The sequence below is a fragment of the Mya arenaria genome, chromosome 6 (assembly GCF_026914265.1).
Source record: "Mya arenaria isolate MELC-2E11 chromosome 6, ASM2691426v1".
In the NCBI taxonomy this organism is placed as follows: domain Eukaryota; kingdom Metazoa; phylum Mollusca; class Bivalvia; order Myida; family Myidae; genus Mya; species Mya arenaria.
Window position 1 is genome coordinate 3,814,514 of NC_069127.1, and position 24,130 is coordinate 3,838,643.

The window sequence follows — 24,130 nt, forward strand, 5'->3', positions numbered from 1 at the left end:
CAACAACATGAATAACGACCAATTTTAACTAAAAAAATACATTAAGTACACAATTTGATGACGTCACACTGAGAGTGTATGCATTTACGCGGTTTATGTGACCTACATTGTACATCGGTCTGTCAAGTTTTACTGTGAGCACAGATTTAAAAGTTATTCGCTGTCGCTTTCTACGATAACTTTGAAACGTTTTCTTAGTGTACATGGATTTTCACAACATGCAGATGATAACGACGAAGCCTTACTCTGTACTGCATGGATGTTGATGTTGAAAAAGTTTCATCAAGAATGTTTCCAGCGAACAAGCTCTTCTAGCCGCCATGGGACGTACCTACGTGTAATAAGAAGCCTGTGTTGCGGAATTCGTATTTGTGTTTTGGTAGCCGACAGCTGATTAAACTGGCAAGCAAATTTTGTGACATTAATCACATATTGCCTGTTAAGATGGAGATGTTTGAAATGTTCTCGTGTTGTTTGTCACTAATGTGGCTGTATTTGTTGACTGACTGGAGATTTCTGTGACTAGTAATCTGCATTATCTGGTTGGCGGAACATTGTTATCAGAAAGTTTTCGAACAAGATGATTTTTTGCACTATGATTCGTTAGCCATTTGTCTCCCGGAAGTCCTAGAGCTTCATTATTGAGGTAAGTATTTGTTGGCGTTTAAACCATTTTGTTTACAAACAATGCGGAGGGATATCTAGGTCGCGTGTGATTAGTCTAGCCAATGGAAATGTCTGATATGTTATCTTACACATGTGTAAGATAAAAATATTCGTAATAGGTATATTACACGGAGAACAAGGGTAAGCATGTGATAAATATTGTTACAAACTTGTTCAAGGTTTTCGTGATTATTTGCATGACTAGCGTATTATTAGACTTCGGCCCGGGGCGAATATCGCTTATCGTTTTGCAGCCCGCCTGGAGAACGTTTGCATGTGCAAGTTTTGCTTTAGAATCAAAATGGCTACCGCGAAATCAAAAGTTGCGGTATTAACTACTTATTGATCTGTTCAAACAGAAGTTGAAGTTTTTCTTCAAAACGAAAACAAACGCGAACGCAGTTTAGGAAAGTATGCCATTTATCTATTACCATTGTAGACGTATAGGGCAGCGTTGTAGTTTCAGCGTTGACAAAAACAAATCAAACAAGCGACTAATTTTTATTTCCTTAGATTTTGTACACTGCACAAGCATTTCGACATCACAAATACGAGGTTTTTGTTTATTTTACCACAAAATATTGTTCTTCTTGCTATTTGTTCATTGTATTAAAGTGAATTGTAAAATTCAAAACTTCGCAACGGCAACGGCCATGCTGCGCCATATATTAACCATTAAATATTGACTGTTACAGCATCCTGTTCAATCACAGCTTCCTACTATTTAAAGAGGTTAATACATTGCGGACCACGGAGAAATTCTGTCCAGTATTGGTGGACCACAAACGCGTGCTTCGCCTTAGAGTAATGCTGCGGTTTTATCACTTACCTTAACGAGGGTACTGCGCTGTTGGTTATTCAATTACTCCTTTGGTATTGCTGTGAGTTAGGTTGGTTTCATAAAGCCGGATAAGTAGGGGGGGGGGTCTAGACAATCCGGTTCTTCTGTCAGTACAAGACCACATTCTCGCGAAACATCCTTTGATAAAATCTTCTTCTCAACTGGTGTACAATAAATAAATTTAAAAAAAACAACCAGTTGAAATAAGCTTGACATCGGAGAAAGATGCGGGCCCGAATCCATTTGCTCGTTTTACGTGCTTTTAATAATATATGCTAATTCAGTATGTATATCATATCTTCTGATAATACAAAACTCTATTAGAAGAATGATATTCATCATATCACTTGCGTACAAATCGAGCATGTGATGTTTATCTACCGTCCGTTTGCCATGTGACCGCAGAAACGAACTTCCTTTCATCCTATCACTTGCGTACAAATCGAGCATGTGATGTTTATCTACCGTCCGTTTGTCATGTGACCGCAGAAACGAACTTCCTTTCTATTCTGAAATGTCAGAGGAAAAGCACAAATAGTGCTTCAGAATCTTATCAATAGTCCGCCAACTACCGACCTTAACAATCCCTACCCAAGAACGCTAGTTCCATCACTCTGCATGATAATGACACTGGCAAAGAAAATCTGTCAGAAAATATACATGTGCACTTACCCAACCCTTTAAATGCTGAAAATGTGCAGCATCAATGATAGTTTATTCCATTTCTGTGGTGAATTACAAAATCTCACTTACAAAAGAAATTAATTCTCTCTTTGCCGGTGCAGTTCTGAACATTCATCACTTTATTCTTTAATATCAACATGAATCAAATCCTTTGAACCATGACCTGTGTAGTATGTGACTTGCGGAATAATTGTTACATGATTAAAAATTGTGTTGACTGATTTACTTTTATGCACTTTTAAAAGTTTTTATGTTTTGATATTGCCGTATTAAAATGCAAATACTTTTACTATAAACGTATTGAACAGTTTTCAGAACTTTTTCGGGGAGCACATTTAAATATGCTTAGTCCCTAGTGTGACGATGTCAACATGGGAAAACAGTGATCCACCATTTGTAAGCGTACTTGATCATTTTAAGATAATTTATCGCTTTAATAAACGAAGTACCAAGATAAATACAGTATAATACTAGGTTAGTATCGTGGATGGAGAAAGTGTATCCGTCTAAGCTCCGGAATTTGTCAGGTGTAATTTCATGATGCAATTCTTGGCCATATCCTTGGTCAAAATTTTAGCGTTACATCGTTCTATAAAATTCTGTCTTGTTGAAATCATGTCCAAGGATTGCATCATTAAAATACAAGCTAATCTAAAATGGTCCACATGTGTAGAAGCAGAAGTACCATTGTCTTTTATAGGCTATGAAATATTTTCATGTCTTTTTTGTCAAAAAAGTTATTTAGAAACTAACGTGACTTAATTGTTTGTTTACATCGGTTGTGATCCATAGTGACCCATGTGAGAACCTGTTTAAGTCACGTGATTCCTCGCCCACGGGACTAACCTAGCTTTCTATCTCTATATATAGAGTGAGAGAGTATTACAGTCGAACAACATTCAGGTGGACCAACTGAAATGCATTTTGACCTCAGTAAGTGGCTTGTGAAAATGTTGATAAAACTTCCTTGTTCAAAAGCTCTGATTTCCTGATCACTTTAATCAGCTATTTTTCAGCGGCTTAAGCATAACAAACTTCAAAACAATAACGAGCGAAAAGTAATTATGCAATCGTGTTAAATATATAATCGAGTTAGAGGTTTGATGAAGTGTGCATGCGAAAAATGTGGACAGAAAATGGTAAGTGATTCAAATTAAGTAAAATATTATTGGGGGGGGGGGGGGTATTTCTAGATTCTTGATTTGTTTACAAAATATCCAGAAGGCCATGGACAATATAAACAAATACATATACATACAGTGTTAACAGATGAATCAATGCATACTTTATACAAATAAAACAATAAAAAGAATACTTTGATATATGTTATGCATATATGTAAGTCAGTCTTCATACGTAATTAAACTGACAATATAGAAAACATGACTTGATTGAATAAAAAACGCAAATAGACACAAAATACCAAACTATCAATACTTTTCATACACTGGGTTCAATTTGGTCAAAAAGAGAACTTATGTTTTCTTTGGTGTGTCGGCCCACCTTGTAAAATATACAATAGCAATTATTCCTGTTAAAGGTACTCGCTCATTTTTGGACCAAAAATTAGTTTAAAAGTATTTTGGTTTTAGTGGGGTAAAGTCAAGTAAATAACATTATTACGACGCTTTGACCACTAGGCCACCAGGACTTAAAACAATTGAGTAATATTTGGACTTTTTATTAAAACATTGATAACACCAAGTGATAATGTCCATCAACTAATCACGCAGCAAAAAGGCGATAATAAAGTGACTATCAGCGTTATAAACGCTAATGGAAATTGTGGTCTTCAAACACGATATTTCAGCAAATATCAACATTTCCTGAAGGGTTCCAGTTTTTGGTATCTTAATTTTAACGCTCCTAATGATTTGCAACACTTTATTTCGTCATAAACAAAAAAGTGCATTTAACAAAAACTTGAGAGAATCCCTATAAGGCATAATCGCCAAAGGGATCGCCGGTACGATTCACATTTAATAATTTGGAAAACTTCTCATGAAAACAACCTCTATTTTTAAATTTAGTCATTTGTTTGTTTTAAGTGAATTATTAAGAAGCTCGCACATGCGCACTGGGTAACAGTATTCCATACATTTCACTTTCGCAGGTAAACGATGGTGCATTTGTGCAGTTTTCGTCATGCATTCAGTCCAAACGTCTTCTTCTTCGCTGGGGGGCTGGGCATCGTTTCGATCGGAAACTTCACCAATACTGGATTTCGAGAAAAATACCAGTGACTGGTCTGATACAAGACACCTCCTGTTCAGTTCTAATGAATGGTTTAAGATCTTCAAAAGGAACAATACGAAAAGGAACCAGACTGAAACGCATTTTTTTGGCATGGATTACTGTCAGCAATGCGCATGCTATAACGCCAGTGATGGGATGTATGTAGACTGTTCCTTCCGGGGTATTTTAAATGCCTTTAATGATATTTTTAAAGACACTGTTATATTGACATATTGTGGAAATCAATTAGATGAAGTGAAACGAACAGACTTTAAAGGGCTTGGGCATTTGCTACGGCTTGATCTGTCTAAAAACGTCATATTAAACATCGAGGAGAGTGCGTTTGATGACCTGAAGAATCTGCTGGTTCTTCTCTTGGACAATAATGACTTTATGACAATTTCAGACATTTTAATTCCTGAAAACAGTTTTGCATCTTTGCAAAACCTGCGTGTCTTGACTTTACATGGTAATATAGACATTCTTAACTTTTCCAAGATAGATAGCAACCTTTTCCGTCCACTATATCGCATGGAATACCTGACCATAGATGGCATTATGAATATAGAATTCGATGAAAACTATCGGAATACAAATCTGTCAACATTGGTGATGTCTTCAATGATCGGGCAATGTGGAATAGTGTCGCTTTCGAACAAAACATTTCGAGGCCTACCCAAACTAAGGCAACTTACAATGACTGGATGCAAAATATCACAGATTACAGAAAACATATTCTCATCAGTGCCTTTGCTGGCATATTTAGATATTTCAAATAACTTTAAGTTGGGTTTATACAACGCTATCGGCCCTTTGGCGAAGAGTTTAAATCCTTTCAACATTAAAACCCTAAAAATGAATTTTGTTTCCAATCCCGATGACATTGGCACTAAACTAACAAAAGAAAACCTGAAATACGTTAATGCGATGTCACTAGCTCATTTAGAAATGGATTCCAACAATATAGAAATATTTGAATATAGCGCGTTGAATATGTCACGTGGTAAATTAAAAACACTATCAATGCAAAACAACAACCTTTTCTTTTCGTTATTTGTGGCAACAATCGTTTGGGATAATCCGAGTTTAGTTGAGATTGACCTTCGTGACCAGTTCAAATACAAGAATCCCGCTCCCGAAGTGTACACTAAACTTACGCTATCAGATGACCAGTTCAAAAACAAGCTCCTAACTCATGACGTCACCAATGCCTCGTACAATGAACCTTTGTTATCACGTGATCAGGAAAACGCGGTGAGTCTCAAAAAGTTCTCATACACAGGGAGTCGTTATTTTATCGACCCCCTTGATTTTTACAACACGAGCAACTCCCTCTGGTATATGGATATTTCAGAGAATCGCATCACCTGGCTGAAGAAGTATGATTTCGAAAACCTGAACCATCTTACCTTTTTAAATCTATCTAATAATTATATAGAAAAGGTCGACTCAAACTCCTTTGAAGACTTGGTTGCATTAAAGTACTTTTATCTACAAAACAATCTACTTGGGTTCGAAATGGGTTTCGGAAACTTGGATAACATATTTAAACCGCTTCTCAGCCTTGAACACCTAATTCTTGCCCGTAACAGAATCTACGCAATAAAGAAAGACATGTTTTCCTCTTGCAAGCAGTTGCAATTTCTAGATTTGTCAGACAATTACCTGAATGAACTTGACATAGATGTAAGCCAATTACAAAATATTTATTTATTGAATCTTCGAACAAACCGGATTCAAAGCTTTCCTCTCGCAGTGCAAAAAGGGCTGGACACAATAATCAATCACACTTCGCTGACTGTAAACCTCGTGGACAACAAACTTGTGTGTAGTTGTGGAAATCTAAACTTTCTCAAATGGATTCTGAGTTCAAACATATCATTCATAGAAAGGGCAAGTTACAAATGCACATTTATCAATAGCACTAGTGTATTTATACGATCAGAATTTATTTCCGACCTGGAAATGGAATGCCACCGATACCTGACCGTGATCATAACGTGTACAGCATTAGCCTCCCTCTTCCTGGCGACCATTACAGCTGCTATCGGATACCGATACCGTTGGCATATTCTTTACTGGTACTATATGGCCAAACTGAAAGACAGGGCACAAGGTGGACAACAGAACATATACGAACGGCTTTTTGAATGGGATGCATATATATCGTATGATGATGAAGACTTGCATTTCGTTGCAGCGAAAATGCAACCAGAACTTGAGGAACGCCTTCATTATAAGCTACACATTCGAGAGAGGGACTTTGTCCTTGGTGAAACCAACTCCTTAAACATACTCAATGCAGTACAGCAAAGCAAACGAACACTTCTCATCATAAGCAGACACTTCCTTAAAAACAAGTGGTGCAATTTTGAAATAAACATGGCTATGATTGAAGGCATTAAAAGTGAAAGGGGCGTGTTGATACTTGTGTTCCTTGAGAAAATACCGGCGGCGTTTATGCCGAGGGAGCTGGCGGCGCTCCTCAAACAGTGTCCCGTGGTTGATTGGCCGCAGTGCGAGGACGTGGCAGAAGCTTTCTGGGACAAGCTGGTCAATTACATTAACGATTACAATGACATTAGCGAGAATTGACCATATGAATGTTTTATTGATGGTGTACATACTGATACAAGCAATTCTTTGTTCATTGATATATAGCTATATATTTTCTCTTTTTTGATTTCGATCATCTGATATTTATTGTAGATTCTTTAAATAGTATAATCAATAACATATCTAAATGTTGTGTCCGTAGCAGGTATGTTTTAATACAGTAAATATTCGGATGCGAAGTTGTTTCCGCGCAAGATCTGGTCATAGAACCAATACATATATATTACAAGGAAAGTCTGCTATCTTAATTACTACAAAAATGCTGCGATTTTCTGTTTCAAATAATTTCGAAATGAATAAAAGCAGTTTCCTCGTGTATAATATTGTAATATAATACTAATGCGTGGTCGTTATTATATGCCATTTTAATTCTATATTATTAAAGTTCAACCCGTTTTTTATAAAACGTGTGTAAAACGGCGCATAATTGAAACTCTTTGGTATATTTCCTGAAAAAAATATGGCATCTTATATTTATTTTTTGAACTCGGTATTACAGTGGGATAATCATAAATCTAACCGGGAGAACGATCAAGGCCATAAAATAAACGAATTTGCCTGGATTTGCAACGCAATCGATTGCTTAACATAGAATAATTATGGTTTAAGTCAAAACAGAGAATATTTTAAATATTTCAAAGTTTAACATATCCATCCAATGCTGTTACCTTGCTTTGAACACATATTTCATTACACCAATGTTGTTGTTTTTTAATCTTGACAAAAGTCAAGGTTTAAAGTTGACAACAAGTATCTGAGATATCTGCAACCTGAAATAGTATCTGAGATATCTGTCTACAGAAATAGTATCTGAGATATCTCCCACCAGAAATAGTATATGAGATATCTGTCACAAAAAAATAGTATCTGAGATATCTGCCACCAGAAACAGTAACTGAGAAATCTGCCACAAAAAATAGTATCTGAGATATCTGCCACAAAATAGTATATGAGATATCTGCCACCAAAAATAGTATCTGAGATATCTCCATCCAGAAAAAGTATATGAGTTATCTGTCACAAAAAATAGTATCTGAGATATCTGCCACCAGAAACAGTATCTGAGATATCTGCCACAAAAAAAATAGTATCTGTGATATCTGCCACAAAAAATAGTATCTGAGATATCTCCCTCCAGAAATAGTATATGAGATATGTGTCACAAAAAATAGTTTCTGAGATTTCTGCCACCAGAAACAGTATCTGAGATATCTGCCACAAAAAAATAGTATCTGAGATATCTCCCTCCAGAAAAAGTATATGAGTTATCTGTCACAAAAAATAGTATCTGAGATATCTGACACCAGAAACAGTTTCTGAGATATCTGCCACAAAAAAAGTGTCTGAGATATCTGCCACAAAAAATAGTATATGAGATATCTGCCACCAGAAATAGTATCTGAGATATCTTCCATCAAAAAAAGTATATGAGATATCTGCCACCAGAAGTTGTATCTGGGATATTTCAAACCAGAAATAATTTGCCGAGATGTAAAAGCTTTTTGCATCAGTTATATCATTCACAATTTCTAGTGAAAACAGTTGTATTTTAAAAAATAGAACAAAAAAGAACTACACGGGTGTTATATTAATATCATCAGTTATGATAACCTTGTGACACTTAATGAATATGTTTAATGTACCTGTGTATTTAAAACTCTACTTGGTAAACTTTTCATACAGTTTGACATAATGAATCTTGACCCATGTAAAATTTTGAAATGGATAACATTTAAAGAAGTATTAACGAAAGATACTTAAAAGCCCCTCTTTCGGAATGTTAACCATGTTACAGGGTGTTTTTCGTCTTTACATTACGTGTTTCCCACCAGCATGGGATGTGCAAACGCCTTGAAGGGCACAAAATAACAGTTACTACATACACTACCCGATATATTGTAATTATACACTAGCGCTTTATCTTCTGTATCATAGATCTAAAGCGATCAAGACATTCAAGTTTTGACTTTCAAAATATCGTTTACGAGTAACTGCATGGGTTACCGCCAGGCATTACAAATTCATTTGAGTGTATGAAAGTTTCATTTTGCGTAAGCATACTGTGTTAGCTTGCCTGTGCATTAGTTCTAATGATTAAAAGACACTTTCCAAATAGCAGCGAGAAGAATAGTGTGCCCTTTTCGAAAGTCGAGCTGGTACGGCAATGTTTAAACAACACTTTTGTTCAAAGTCATATCCCATTCCAGTAGGTTAAAAGTGGTTGATTTAAAGGAATGGATCTATTACTTTTTCTTAGATTCACGAACTATCTTGCTAAAAGACAAGTAGAAAAAACATCTTCTGATTTTTTACCATGACCTCAAAACGTTCGTCTTGTACACGACACATCACCAACTTGTGATGAACGGCTCTTTCAATAAAATGCCTTACGTTCGTAATCTTGACTATTGGCTTACAGACCCGGATATTATGCGCTGCACTCTACCAGTGGTTAATAGCTGCAGCAAGCATTAATGAACTTGGTTAACATTTAGGAACTCTTCCACAGATCTGACTAGAATGTTTGACCTTTGTTCAGGCAATGTCCGACCTATTTTGTCAACTAATCAATCTGATGTATGCCTAATCTACAGTCTAGGGTCATACTCTGATGTATGCCTACTCTACGGGCTAGTGGCATAATCTGATGTTTGCCTACTCTACAGGCTAGGGGCATAATCTGGTGTATGCCTACTCTACAGGCTAGGGGCATAATCTGGTGTATGCCTACTCTACAGGCTAGGGGCATAATCTGATGTATGCCTACTCTACAGGCTAGGGGCATAATCTGATGTTTGCCTACTCTACAGGCTAGGGGCATAATCTGGTGTATGCCTACTCTACAGGCTAGGGGCATAATCTGGTGTATGCCTACTCTACAGGCTAGGGGCATAATCTGATGTATGCCTACTCTACAGGCTAGGGGCATAATCTGATGTATGCCTACTCTACAGGCTAGGTGGCATAATCTGATGTATGCCTACTCTACAGGCTAGGGGCATAATCTGATGTATGCCTACTCTACAGGCTAGGGGCATAATCTGATGTATGCCTACTCTACAGTCTAGGGGCATAATATGATGTATGCCTACTCTACAGGCTAGGGGCATAATCTGATGTATGCCTACTCTACAGTCTAGGGGCATAATATGATGTATGCCTACTCTACAGGCTAGGGGCATAATCTTATGTATGCCTACTCTACAGGCTAGGGGCATAATCTGATGTATGGCTTCTCTACAGTCTAGGGGCATAATCTGATGTATGCCTACTCTACAGTCTAGGGGCATAATCTGATGTATGCCTACTCTACAGTCTAGGGGCATAATCTGATGTATGCCTACTCTACAGTCTAGGGGCATAATCTGATGTATGCCTACTCTACAGGCTAGGGGCATAATCTGATGTATGCCTACTCTACAGGCTACAGTCTATGGACATAATCTGATGTATGCCTACTCTACAGGCTAGGGGCATAATCTGATATATGCCTATTCTACAGGCTAGGGACTTAATCTGATGTATGCCTACTCTACAGGCTAGGGGATAATCTGATGTATGCTTACTCTACAGGCTACAGGCTAGGGGCATAATCTGATGTATGCCTACTCTACAGTCTAGGGGCATAATTTGATGTATGCCTACTGTACAGTCAAGGGACATAATCTGATGTATGCCTACTCTACAGGCTAGGGGCATAATCTGATGTATGCCTACTCTACAGGCTAGGGTCATACTCTGGTGTATGCCTACTTTACAGGCTAGGGTCATACTCTGATGTATGCCTACTCTACAGGCTACAGGCTAGTGGCTTAATCTGATGTATGCCTACTTTACAGGCTACAGGCTAGGGGCATAATCTGATGTATACCTACTCTACAGGCTAGGGGCATAATCTGATGTATGCCTACTCTACAGGCTAGGGGCATACTCTGATGTATGCCTACTCTACAGACTAGGGGCATACTCTGATGTATGCCTACTCTACAGGCTAGGGGCATACTCTGATGTATGCCTACTCTACAGGCTAGGGGCATAATCTGATGTATGCCTACTCTACAGGCTAGGGGCATAATCTGATGTATGCCTACTCTACAGTCTAGGGGCATAATCTGATGTATGCCTACTCTACAGGCTAGGGGCATAATCTGATGTATGCCTTCTCTACAGGCTAGGGGCATAATCTGATGTATGCCTACTCTACAGGCTAGGGGCATAATCTGATGTATGGCTTCTCTACAGGCTAGGGGCATAATCTGTTGTATGGCTACTCTACAGGCTAGGGGCATAATCTGATGTATGCCTACTCTACAGGCTAGGGGCATAATCTGATGTATGCCTACTCTACAGGCTAGGGGCATGATCTGATGTATGCCTACTCTACAGGCTAGGGGCATAATCTGATGTATGCCTACTCTACAGGCTAGGGGCATAATCTGATGTATGCCTACTCTACAGTCTAGGGGCATAATCTGATGTATGCCTACTCTACAGTCTAGGGGCATAATCTGATGTATGCCAAATCTACAGTCTAGGGGCATAATCTGATGTATGCCCTACTCTACAGTCTAGGGGCATAATCTGATGTATGCCTACTCTACAGTCTAGGGGCATAATCTGATGTATGCCTACTCTACAGGCTAGGGGCATAATCTGATGTATGCCTACTCTACAGGCTAGGGGCATAATCTGATGTATGCCTACTCTACAGGCTAGGGGCATAATTATTATTACAGTTTTAACTATTCGCCGTTGCCCGGCATGTTTTTGAGTTCATGAAGGTCCACCCGTAACCATTGGCTGTAGTATGACTGTGACATCATGCTTAGATATTATACATCAAGTTTTAAGTGGCCGAAAATTATGTTTAAGAATCAAAATAGCTACCAACTAAATCATGGTTTACCGTGGGTAATAACTTCTTAATCACAATTTTTTGATCTGTTCAAACAAAATAATATATATTTAAAGGGAGGCAATTGCGAAAGCAGTAAAGATGATTTATTATTCTAGTTATTTGAGCGCTTTTTATTCAGTATTGACAACAAACACAAACGGCAATGTGGTGTTTCATTACATTTTGGAATATTGTTAATTTAATGTTTACATCAAGAATACGAGTTATTTGTTTATTTATAAACAGAGCGCTGTTCTTCTTTCTACTATCATTTTTACAGTACTTTAGTAGGTAACACAAAGAATGGGATTAATGGAAAACTCATTAGTTAATATAATACACAATTGTTTTAAAGTGGATAAAATAAAACAGTAAAAAAAAAAACAACCTTGAAATCGGAAAAAAATCCGGGCCAAAATCGACTATTTCGTTTTAATCGTGTATTCAGCACGTGTAATGTTTCCTTATGTAGAGCATTATGATGATAAAAAGAATATTCAAAGAAAGCTTTATACAGCATTAGAATTGAACGTACTCAAGCTATAGCCGCTGAGATGTATTTTGACCTCAGCAAGTGGCCTCTGAAAATGGTGATAAAAAATTTCCTTGTCCAACAGATCTGATTTCCTGATCACTTAAAAGTTGCTATGTTTCAGCGGCTGAGTCCTAAGTGTCTATTTTAAACAAAGAAAACTTAAAATATATGAAATCAAAACAATCTGGCAACGTCTCTAATGCTTGTGTTAGGATTTTGATGAAGTGTGCATGCAGAAAATGCGGACAGAAAATGGTAAGTGATTCGAATTAAAATGATTTATTATCGGGGGTCATTATAGATTCAACGGTCAAGAATTATTTTAAAAAAATGTCCCGAAGGCCATAGACAATATGGATAAATACTTATACAATAAAGTGTTGCAGATAAATTTATGCGTATTTTATATTCATTTAACAAGAAACTGAATTATAGCGCTCAGGAAACACAAAGACAAATGTAAAATATAAATTTGATTTGGCCTAAATAATGGGCTGCTAGATTGGAAATGAAATTAACATAGATATAAAGTTTTGTCAAAAGCAGCCAAAAATCCTCCATGCAAGGATACACCACATCAGAAAGGATAATAAAGTGAAAAACATAATATAATATTCAATATCCTTAAATAATAGAGAGAAGAAAAGGGGTAACTATGTAAGCAAAGATAAAATTGAGAACTTGTCCGACAAAAAGAAATAAAAGAATCGAGCGGGAGGGAGGGAGAAAACACACGTCCGAACCGGATTAAAACTAGAGAACAAGTGAGAAAGGCGCCAAAATAAAGAAGGGCGGACAATTAAACATTCGGCGCTGAGAAAGAGTTCCCTCCCTTGATAATTAATAATTTTCTCAAAATTAGTTAAATTATTGCGCTCAGGATAAACAAAGACAAATGTAAAATATAAATTTAATTTGGCCTAAATAATGGGCTGCTAGATTGGAAATGAAATTAACATAGATATAAAGTTTTGTCAAAAGCAGCCAAAAATCCTCCCAAAAACGGCCAAAACCTGAACTTAAATACCAGAATCTAAGTTAGGAAGCAAAAGCGACAAGCCGAGCCGCGTCAGTCATGCTAGAAAATGAAAATCTAAGGTAGCGAAGGTAACAGTCAGATTTCCAGTTACCAAACAATTGAATAAGTTCCCCCGGCACACCGCATTTAAAATAGAAGGAAGCTCCCCCGCGTCTGAAGGAGTGCATGGTGTATTCGTGAGCGTGAGCAATCGGATGTTGCGTCATAATACGTCGAAACATACGATCAACGCAGCTCGCGTCAAATGGGATCACCTCCCCACCGGAAACAGTACCAAACAACGGTTCTGAGGGTGCCAAGGGAACTAACCTACACATGTTTTGAAACGCTTTTACAGGACAAAGAAGAAGAGTCATTTTTACACAACGGAATAACTACTTTGTTGTCCCCGAATCGATTAGTTTTAGCATACTTAAGTAAAACAACAATGCCAAAATCTGTCACTGACACATCGTTTCTACACAGGTATTTAGACTTATCAAACTTCACACTAGAATCAGGAACTATGCTTGATTTCCTGCACATCATGTAAAATGCAAACAAAAATATGCACCATATCGTAGCATGAAATGGAATAGCAAAATCTAGAACATCATAAATTTGCTTCAAAATAGCTGGCATTATAGGCGGAGCCTTCTTTGGGGAATGAAATAGTAACTTTCCTAGCCCTCTGTGAGTTGCAAAGAAATGTTGGAAATATCAGGGAAAACTTCTCCTCGCAAGACATGGTAAATACGAGCCCCGTTAATATAGTTTTTAATACTTTGGAGAGATTTCATGCTACGGCTTAAAAATTGGGCATATAAACAAAGTGTTTCAAAATTTACAGGACAGTCTTGCAATGAATAAAATTCACAAAATAACAGAAATGAGCGAATTTGAGTCTTTAAGTTCTTGTAGGTCCCGTACGAATAAGCAGACCGTTGGGTATGAACTAACTGTTGGCGAAGAAGATTAAGCCTCATACTATTGTTCGATCCTTCATCTGTTAAAAGAAGAAACGCATCTTAAAGCACGGCTTATTTATACAAATTTTAACAAACTAAGAGGTACCAAGACATTTAAACCATTATAAGTCCGTGGAGGTATTAAGAAAAAAAAACATAAATGTCGAAATGATCAAAAGTTCATGAAATAAACACTATTGCGAACACTTAGACACATTAAATGTAGAATTACCAATACATGCAATCAAATGATCAAATGGGTTACACACTGGTTAACAAAATTTACTCAAAAACAAAACCCATGTAGAAATATATGTTAATAATAGTATATCGACCAATCAATGAATATCACGAAAGTATAACAATATGTTCACCAATCGTTTTCTAAGATAAACTTTGAATCATCCACATTTATCTCCGTATATCCATTCAGAAGCGCCTCGTGCACAAATAGTTCTGCGTAAGAACGATCTAAATGCCAGCGACTGAGTAAGTCTGCAAGTCTGTTGCTGGCCGAGGACAGATGCACTGCTCGAAGCTCGAACTCGCGAGAGCACACCAAGTATGCTACCTCGCGAAGGCCATTCTGTAAGATTGGAACCTTGGTTTTCCCCGAATTCAAAACAGAGCAAACTGCTTGATTGTCACAAAATATGGATATTTTCATCCCCTGCCATTTCACAGACCACAACTTCAAAGCGACTTCAACACTGATACACTCAAACTGAGCTATATTTGAGCACGCTTCAAGCACACATTTGGGAAACGTTTTATGAAAGAATTCACCACACTGATTGATAGCTCCACATCCAGAAAGACAAGCATCTGATGAGAACGCTTGATCAACAGTAGACCATTGACTGGTTTTAATCATGGACACACCATTATAGATATGAACAAAACTTATCCACCACTTGATATCTTTCCTAAATTCATTACCCAACTTCACTTTTTGATCATTATTTTTCAAACCACGTAGCAACACTAATATACGCGATATGAACACACGGCTTGGTTTCACACATTTGCCAATAAACTGAAGTTTTCCAAGAAGTGACTGCAAATCCCTTTTTGAGACTGGTCTCTTCTTCATCCATCTTGGAAGTAAAGAACGAATTTCCTCCAAGCGCTCCGGAGTAATCCGTAACTCCAAACGATCTGAATCCAGAAGTACACCGAGAAAAACCATGATGGGCGAGGGTTCACAGGCCTTCTTAACGTTCTCCTGCACACCAACTCGGTGCAACGTATCCGACAAAGCACGGAAAGAGTGTTGCGCACGGGAGGGTACGTCAGCACCACCGAAATCATCTAAATAATTTACACACAGTACATTTTGCAAAGATACAATATAACAGATCAAGGATGTTACTCGCTGACATATAAAAGCTGCAGAACGTAATCCAAACGGAAGTGCACAGTCTATGTAAATCTTACCGCGCCAACTTATAGATAGGAGATGCATATCACCGGGGTCAACGCGTATCTGGCGATATGCACGTGATAAGTCTGTTTTAAACATCAAAGCACCAGGGCCCTGACACAAAATGATATCCACTAAGGTATCAACGGTTGGAAACATAAGTTTTATGTCCTCTCCCAAGTACATGTTTTTTTTAATATTCCACTGTTTACTGAAGTAAATTCTGGCCAGCTCAAATCAACAATCACTCTGCGGCTCGATTCATCTTTCTCAACAGTATTCAACGGCGAAAAAGCCAAGTCACAGCAAAGAGGATTCTTTTGAAATGGACCAACCATAGCAAAATGGCCTAATTCAGTGTCAATGAATTTATCAACATCCAGCGGGAAATTGGTAGCTCCTTTGTGATTTATACTGTCCGATACTGGTGAAATGTCCTTACAATATCCAATAGGAAACCCATATTCAAGAAAATCACATATTTCATAATCATGATAATCTATTAGAACTGACCGCAAAAAGGAAATATTCCAGTTTGTCTTCAACGGTATCCTAGCACCCTTGTAATTCGGTACACCTGAATTAAACACAATATCATGAAGTTTTAAAATATCTTGAAATTGATGGTTCACTGAACAATTGATATCGCCACGAACATTAAGATCACAAGCAACATTTACGTGAGAATGCATAGACGAACATGATCTCTCAGGGACGAACGACGAAGAAGTCGGAGACGTACAATCGCTAGACGCAATGCGATTTGACTGTTCAACACACATATAATCCGAGTATGACGAAAACGTATCTGACGAAGCTGAGGACGGTTCACAACCCTGAACACGAAAATGATTATGACATAGTTCAATACATTCAGTTCTTGATGTTTGATGAAACGGTAGTCAGGCTTGTTTATGGGGACATGACGCAGAGCTCTCTGGATGGTCTCGTAGTTCCCGATCCTTCAAAAAGCACGTGGCGCAAGCGTGCTTCACTGTGCGTAACTCCGAACCTATCCGCGCAGAGTGTGGGGATGTCTTGGAGCACTCGCCCTTTTGGAACTTAGAGCAAAACCATGTGCGTTTACCTGGTGTTACATTCGAGGTTGATGATGATCCAGCCGTTGTTCGAAGACTAGCACTGGTACTATTTCGATCTAACAGAAGATTTAAGCTCTCTATGTCCGAAAAACTGTCATTCTAAGATCTATTGCCACGTTCTTTATCAATAAGGACCTCTTGGTAAATGTTCAAAATACATGTCCACTGATACACATGAGCAAAACACATTAGAGATTTCAAATGTACCACTCTACGCTTGACTTCCGCGAGCGAATGCCTCGTGCCCGTGGTGAATAAATGTGAGATTATCGCACAATAGCCGGCTACAAACAGGGTCATAGAGAGATCATTATATTCAATTTCTGATTGTTTGCAAAGTTGACTCGGAACAAAGGAATGAGGCCAGAGTTGAGTTTTTTTAACTTGAATGTCTGCACATTTATTGACTTTACCAGACTTAATTTTCGGAGAACTTTGCGAATGATGGATACCTTCTAAGGAATCGCTGATCTCTGTAGGCATTTTTATATCCGCCTTCCGGTTAAGCACATCAGAAGTTCGCAGATCATGAATTGTGTCGGGGCCTCTCGGGCCAAACTCTGGGAAGGCCGACTTGCTGCTATCTGCTATGTCGACGTCATCAAGTTGGTGTCGTAGCTCCTCGATCTCTTTACGCAGTCTTCGAGTCTCAGCCGACTGACGACGGTCTTCAACCAGCTGTTGAAGCCGCGCACGCTCACGCAAAAGTTCATCACGTAAATTAACATCAGAAGAGGGTTTCTTTGGCGTCAGCTTTTGTAAGTCTGATTTCAAACGCACCTCTTCATTTTCAAGACCAGCCAGCTGATCTTGAATGCTTGCAGTATGCTTTGATACTTTTTCTTTGGGACGAGCCCCAGTATCCGCCATTTTTGGCAACGAACAAAGAAAACACACGTCCGAACCGGATTAAAACTAGAGAACAAGTGAGAAAGGCGCCAAAATAAAGAAGGGCGGACAATTAAACATTCGGCGCTGAGAAAGAGTTCCCTCCCTTGATAATTATTAAATTTTCTCAAAATTAGTTAAATTAATCCTCTCGTAAATATAGGTAAGTCAGTTGTCGTAATTAACTAAATTGACAATATCGAAAACGTTACATGAGTGAAAACACGAGTGTCACGAGTCGTCATATAACACATACTTCTATTCATGAGTTTATGAAATGTGTATGAAAGCTAGCCTTCTGCGAACTAAGTTACACATTGTCGGGAAGAGTTAAATAAGAGTATTTATTAGATACCCGAAATACCTATAAATATTCTGTCAAAAATACTGAATTTTTAAACTGAAAATTTCAAATGATTGGACAAAAAATCCCGTATAATACACTGTAGCTTTCTGTTTCCGTATTACACACTAGACCAGAACTACTTTTTTCGATCGTACATGTTTGGTAATTTCCGCCATTCCGATTCTATTTTTAGATTGACATGGTTTACTTACAATATTAATAATTCGTTGAAATGGTATTGTTCAGTTGTATATGTAATGTTCTGTGTTATGTATAATAAGATCATAAAGTAACAGACCGTTGTGTATGTAAAGGGGTAAGTCAGACCCGAAACGGGATTTGTATAATAGGTTTATTCTGTTCAACAGTTTAACAACAACCAACTATGATTCTTGAAATACATGAATATAATGCCGTGAATGTTATTTGCTGACTACAAGCTAGTAGGTGGAGATTATCAGATCATGCAGAGCATATCAGAGACCACTACAGTGTATGACAGCAATTCTTGATAAAGTAAAAAAATGTTTAAAGCAATTAAACGTTCGCAGTACCGGCTCGATCGGATCATATCTCCGCCCAAATGCAACCCAATATCGCAAACCGCGTGTCCGAAGTAAATTCCATAAACAATTCAAATGGTCAGCTTCTCAACTGTAACATCACTATCAACCACTACGACAGATCGAGAAAAACAAACGTAGACGGATTCGTGTAATCGATAGTGACAGTGATTGAGTGCCCTTAAAATTATAAGTTTCATAAATAAAACTCGCATTTACCAGTTCAACAGTTCAACCGTTTACTTGTTTTAAAATGGCAGACGCTTACTTTCGCTGAAGTCAATTCATAAGCGACGTCACACAGTCGAGTGAATTATTTATATTCGTACGCCATTCATAGTTTGTATTGTACATGTATACTATTTTGTCTAGTTGCTTACGTGTTTGTGGGTTCGATGAACGTTAACAAAGTTAGCTGTTCATATTCAGAAATAGTTTGAAGGTATATAATAAAAGGAAAATTATGTTAGTCGGTTGATTCGTGGTGTTGTATCAGTTCTCGTTGCTTGTGGAAGAATCCGTATCGCACGAGAAGTGATACATCACCACGGATCAACCGACTAACATATTAGTGCCTATGTATTATAGCATGACGAATGACAGATTCCTTTTATCACATGAATTTCCGAAAAACAATGACAGAAAAGACCTACCAGTTTCGTCTGCGCTGAAGATGAGACCAATACCCGAAACTGACTTAGCAATGCCATTTCCCTCGCTATATGCTTTGCAGATTCTGTTTAAAGTTAAATGAAATCTGAGATGAAATCATGTAAGAATCGCAACCTAAACACTAAACTGTTTGTCTACCTTTCTTATAATGGTGACATAACAACCGGTTTGATGACGTAAAAAACATACACTACACACGATAGTACACTCGATAACATTTGACCAAAACAGAATCATTAAATACAGACTGAACATTTGCATATAACTTTCACTTTTGCAGGTATACTATGGTGCATTCGTGCAGTTTTCGTCATACATTCATTCCAAATGTCGTCTTCTTCATTGGGGAATTCGGCAGCTTTTCAAATCGAAAACCCAGCAATACTGGATTACGAGAATAGGGCCAGTGACTGGCATGAAGCAAGACACCTTCCGTTCAGGCCTAATGAATGGTTTAAGATCTTCACAAGAAACAAAACAATGGGGAACCGTACTGATACGAAGGTGTCTGACATGGTTTACTGTCAGCTATGCGCATGCTATAACGCCAGTGATGGGATGCATGTGGACTGTTCCTTCCGGGGAATATCAAGGGCTTTTAATGGTATTTCTAAAGACGCTGTTGAAGTGTCATATCGAGGTAATAGTTTAGTCGACGTTAAGGACACAGACTTCACAGGACTTCAACATCTTCATCAGCTTGATCTGTCTCAAAATGTCATATTTAATATTGAGGAGGGTGCATTTGATGACCTGAAGAATCTGGTTGTTCTCCTTTTAAACAATAACGGCTTTGTGACATTTACAGACCCTTTAGTTCCTGTGAACAGTTTTGCATCTTTACAAAACCTGCGCTTGTTGACTTTACATGGCAATATAGTTTATCATCTTCTTAACGTATCCAGGATAGATAGCAAACTGTTCCGTTCTCTTTACCGCTTGGAATACCTGACCATAGATGGCTTAATGTACATAGAATTCGATGAGAACTATCGGCATACAAATATGTCAACATTGGTGATGTCTTCAATGATCGGACATTGTGGAATAGTGTCGCTTTCGAATAAGACTTTTCGAGGCCTTCCAAAACTAAGGCAACTTACAATGACTGGATGCGAAATATCACAGATTACAGAAAATATCTTCTCATCAGTGCCTTTGCTGGCATATTTAGATATTTCAAATAACTTTAAGTTGGGTTTATACAACGCTATCGGCCCTTTGGCGAAGAGTTTAAATCTTTTCAACATTAAAACCCTGAAAATGAATTTTCTTTCTACTCCCGCTGACGTTGGCACAAAACTTACCAAAGAAAACCTGAAATACGTTAATGCGATGTCACTAGTTCATTTAGAAGTGGATTCCAATAATATAGAAATATTTGAAAATAGCGCGTTGAATATGTCACGTGGTACACTAAGAACACTATCAATGCAAAACAACAAACTTTTATTTTCGTTATCTGTGGCATCAATCATTTGGGATAATCCAAGTTTAGTTGAAGTTGACCTTCGCGACCAGTTCAAATACAAGATCCCCGCTACCAATACCCTGTACACTAAACTTACGCCATCACGTGACCAGTTCAATAACAAGTTCCTAACTCTCGACGTCACCAATACCTTGTACAATAGACCTTTGTTATCACGTGACCAGGAATACGTGGTGAGTCTCAAAAAGTTCTCATTCACAGGAAGTCGTTATTTGTTCGAGCCCCTTGATTTTTATAACACGAGCAACTCCCTCTGGTATATGGATATTTCGGAAAATCGCATCGCCCGGCTGAAGAAGTATCATTTCGAAAACCTGAACCATCTTACCTTATTAAATCTTTCAAATAATTATATAGAAAAGGTCGACTCAAACTCCTTTGAAGACTTGGTTGCATTAAAGAATTTATCTCTTCAAAACAATCTTCTTGGGTTCGAAATGGGTTTCGGAAATTTGGATAAGATATTTAAACCGCTTCTCCGCCTTGAACACCTAATTCTTGCCCGTAACAGAATCTACGCAATAAAAAAAGACATGTTTTCCTCTTGCAAGCAGTTGCAATTTCTAGATTTGTCTGACAATTACCTGAATAATCTTGACATAGATGTAAGCCAATTACAAAATCTGTATTTATTGAATCTTCGAACAAACCGCATTCAAAGTTTTCCTCTCGCAGTGCAAAAAGGGCTGGAAACAATAACCAATCACTCTTCGCTGACTGTAAACCTCATGGACAACAAACTTGTGTGTAGTTGTGGAAATCTAAACTTTCTCAAATGGATTCTGAGTTCAAACATAACATTCATAAAAAGGGCAAGTTACAAATGTACATTTATGAATAGCACCAGCGTATTTATACGGTCAGAAAATATTTCCACCCTGGAAATGGAATGCCACCGATACCTGACCGTGATCATGACGTGTACAGCATTAGCCTCCCTCTTCCTGGCGACCATTACAGCTGCTATTGGATACCGATACCGTTGGCATATTCTTTACTGGTACTATATGGCGAAACTTAAAGACAGGACACAAGGTGAACAACAGAACATATACGAACGGCTTTTTGAATGGGATGCATATATATCGTATGATGATGAAGACTTGCATTTCGTTGCAGCGAAAATGCAACCAGAACTTGAGGAACGCCTTCATTATAAGCTACACATTCGAGAGAGGGACTTTGTCCTTGGTGAAACCAACTCCTTGAACATACTCAATGCAGTACAGCAAAGCAAACGAACACTTCTCATCATAAGCAGACACTTCTTGAAAAACAAGTGGTGCAATTTCGAAATAAACATGGCCACGATTGAAGGCATTAAAAGTGAAAGGGGCGTGGTGATACTTGTGTTCCTTGAGAAGATACCGGCGGTGTTCATGCCGAAAGATCTTGCGGCGCTCCTCACACAGTGTCCCGTGGTTGATTGGCCGCAGTGCGAGGACGTGGCAGAAGCTTTCTGGACCAAGCTGGTCAATAACATTGACGATTACAATGACATTAGCGAAAACTGACCATATGAATGGTTAATTGATTGTGTTCATGATGATACACGCTTTTTTTATGTCATTGATTGTATAGCTATATGTTTTCTTTGCTTTGAGTTCCATCTTTTGGTATATATTGTAGCTTCCTTTAATAGTATAATATATTAATTATCTAAATAGTGTGCCCGTAATAAGAATGTTTTGAAACAGTAAACATTTTGAATGCGAAGTTGTTTTCGCGGGAAAGAGTCTGGTCATAGAACCAATACTTATACATGACAAGGAAAGTTTGCTATCTTTATTTCTGCAAAAATGCTGAGATTTTCTGTTTCAAATAATTTCAAAAAATAAAAATTAAAACAGTTTCCTCGTGTATTGTATTGTATTAATGCGTGGTCGCTACTATTAGCCCTTTTCATACTTAAAAAAGTTTTAACCCGTTTTGGATAAAACGTGTGTAGAGCGGAACATTATTTGTGTTCCTCGGTGTATTTTCCTGGGAGAAATAGCATCTTTTATTCATTTTCTGAACTCGGTATTACAGTGGTATGATACTAAATCTAACTGGGGGAACGATCAAGGATGTAATAAAGACCATAAAATAAACGAATTTGCCTGGATTTGCAACGCAAGCGATTGCTTAACATAGAGTAATTATAGTTTAAATCAAAACATAGAACAGTTTAAAAGATTCCAAGGACATCAGGTACATCCAATGGTGTTAGTATGCACAGAATGCATATTTGATTCCACCAATGTTCTTGGACCTACATGCTGGTATTGCGAAAAATTATGTGGTGGAAATGCGTCTTAAATCAGTTTAAACTTATAGATTTAGACCATTTTTTTGTGAAATGCTTTTAACTAAACGACGGACTTACAACCCTTTTCAAGTAATTTCTGACCTAAAGTTGAATACCTAAAATGTATAATAATATTTCAATTATAATATATGCGTGCGTGTGTGCATGCGTTTGAGCGTGCGTGCGTGTGTGTGTGTGCGTGCGTGTGTGTGTGTGTGTGTGTGCGTGTGCGTGTGCGTGTGCTCGCGTGTGTGTGTGTGGGTGCGAGGCGTGTGTGCGTGTGCGTGTGTGCGTATTTGCATGCGTGCGTGCGTGATTGCGCTTGCGTGTGCGTTTAATATAAAAATATGAATATCCATTAGAATAAAGTATTTCAGATATTATTAAGTTATTTTATCCTATGGCCAGCGAGATACTTAACTTAGGAAAATGACTCAAGTTAGGAAATGACTCAAGATTTTTACATGAATACCAGGATAGCACACTCAACTTACAAAGGAAGAACTAATCAATTAGTATTAATGCATACTTATCAACTAAAACAATTGTGATATGTTTTCCCTTTATGTAATTATAGCTTGCCTGTCAACGACAACACCACGCAAAAGTTGCCTACAATGGAAGTGTGTTGTCTATAATCCTGTCTATTGCCTACAGTGGAAGTGTGTTGTCCATTATCCTGTCTTTGCCTACAATGAAAGTGTGTTGCTATTATCCTGTCTTTGCCTACAATGGAAGTGTGATGCTATTATCCTGTCTATTGCCTACAATGGAAGTGTGTTGTCCATTATCCTGTCTTTGCCTACAATGAAAGTGTGTTGTCTATTATCCTGTCTTTGCCTACAGTGAAAGTGTGTTGTCTATTATCCTGTCTATTGCCTACAATGGAAGTGTGT

The 24,130-nt window shown here is 37.9% G+C and overlaps 2 protein-coding genes across 2 annotated transcripts; both read left to right on the top strand.

Annotated features, from left to right (window-relative positions):
• The first annotated feature begins 4,968 nt into the window (after positions 1 to 4,968).
• Positions 4,969 to 7,057, top strand: LOC128239058 (toll-like receptor 4). The gene has a single exon (XM_052955498.1). The coding sequence runs from the start codon at positions 4,985 to 4,987 to the stop codon at positions 7,019 to 7,021; it is 2,037 nt and encodes a 678-aa protein (XP_052811458.1). The 5' UTR covers positions 4,969 to 4,984; the 3' UTR covers positions 7,022 to 7,057.
• A 5,538-nt stretch (positions 7,058 to 12,595) lies between these two features.
• Positions 12,596 to 22,796, top strand: LOC128237023 (toll-like receptor 4). The gene is made up of 2 exons (XM_052952198.1): positions 12,596 to 12,729; positions 19,733 to 22,796. The coding sequence occupies exons 1-2, from the start codon at positions 12,705 to 12,707 to the stop codon at positions 22,456 to 22,458; spliced, it is 2,751 nt and encodes a 916-aa protein (XP_052808158.1). The 5' UTR covers positions 12,596 to 12,704; the 3' UTR covers positions 22,459 to 22,796.
• The last annotated feature ends 1,334 nt before the right edge of the window (positions 22,797 to 24,130 follow it).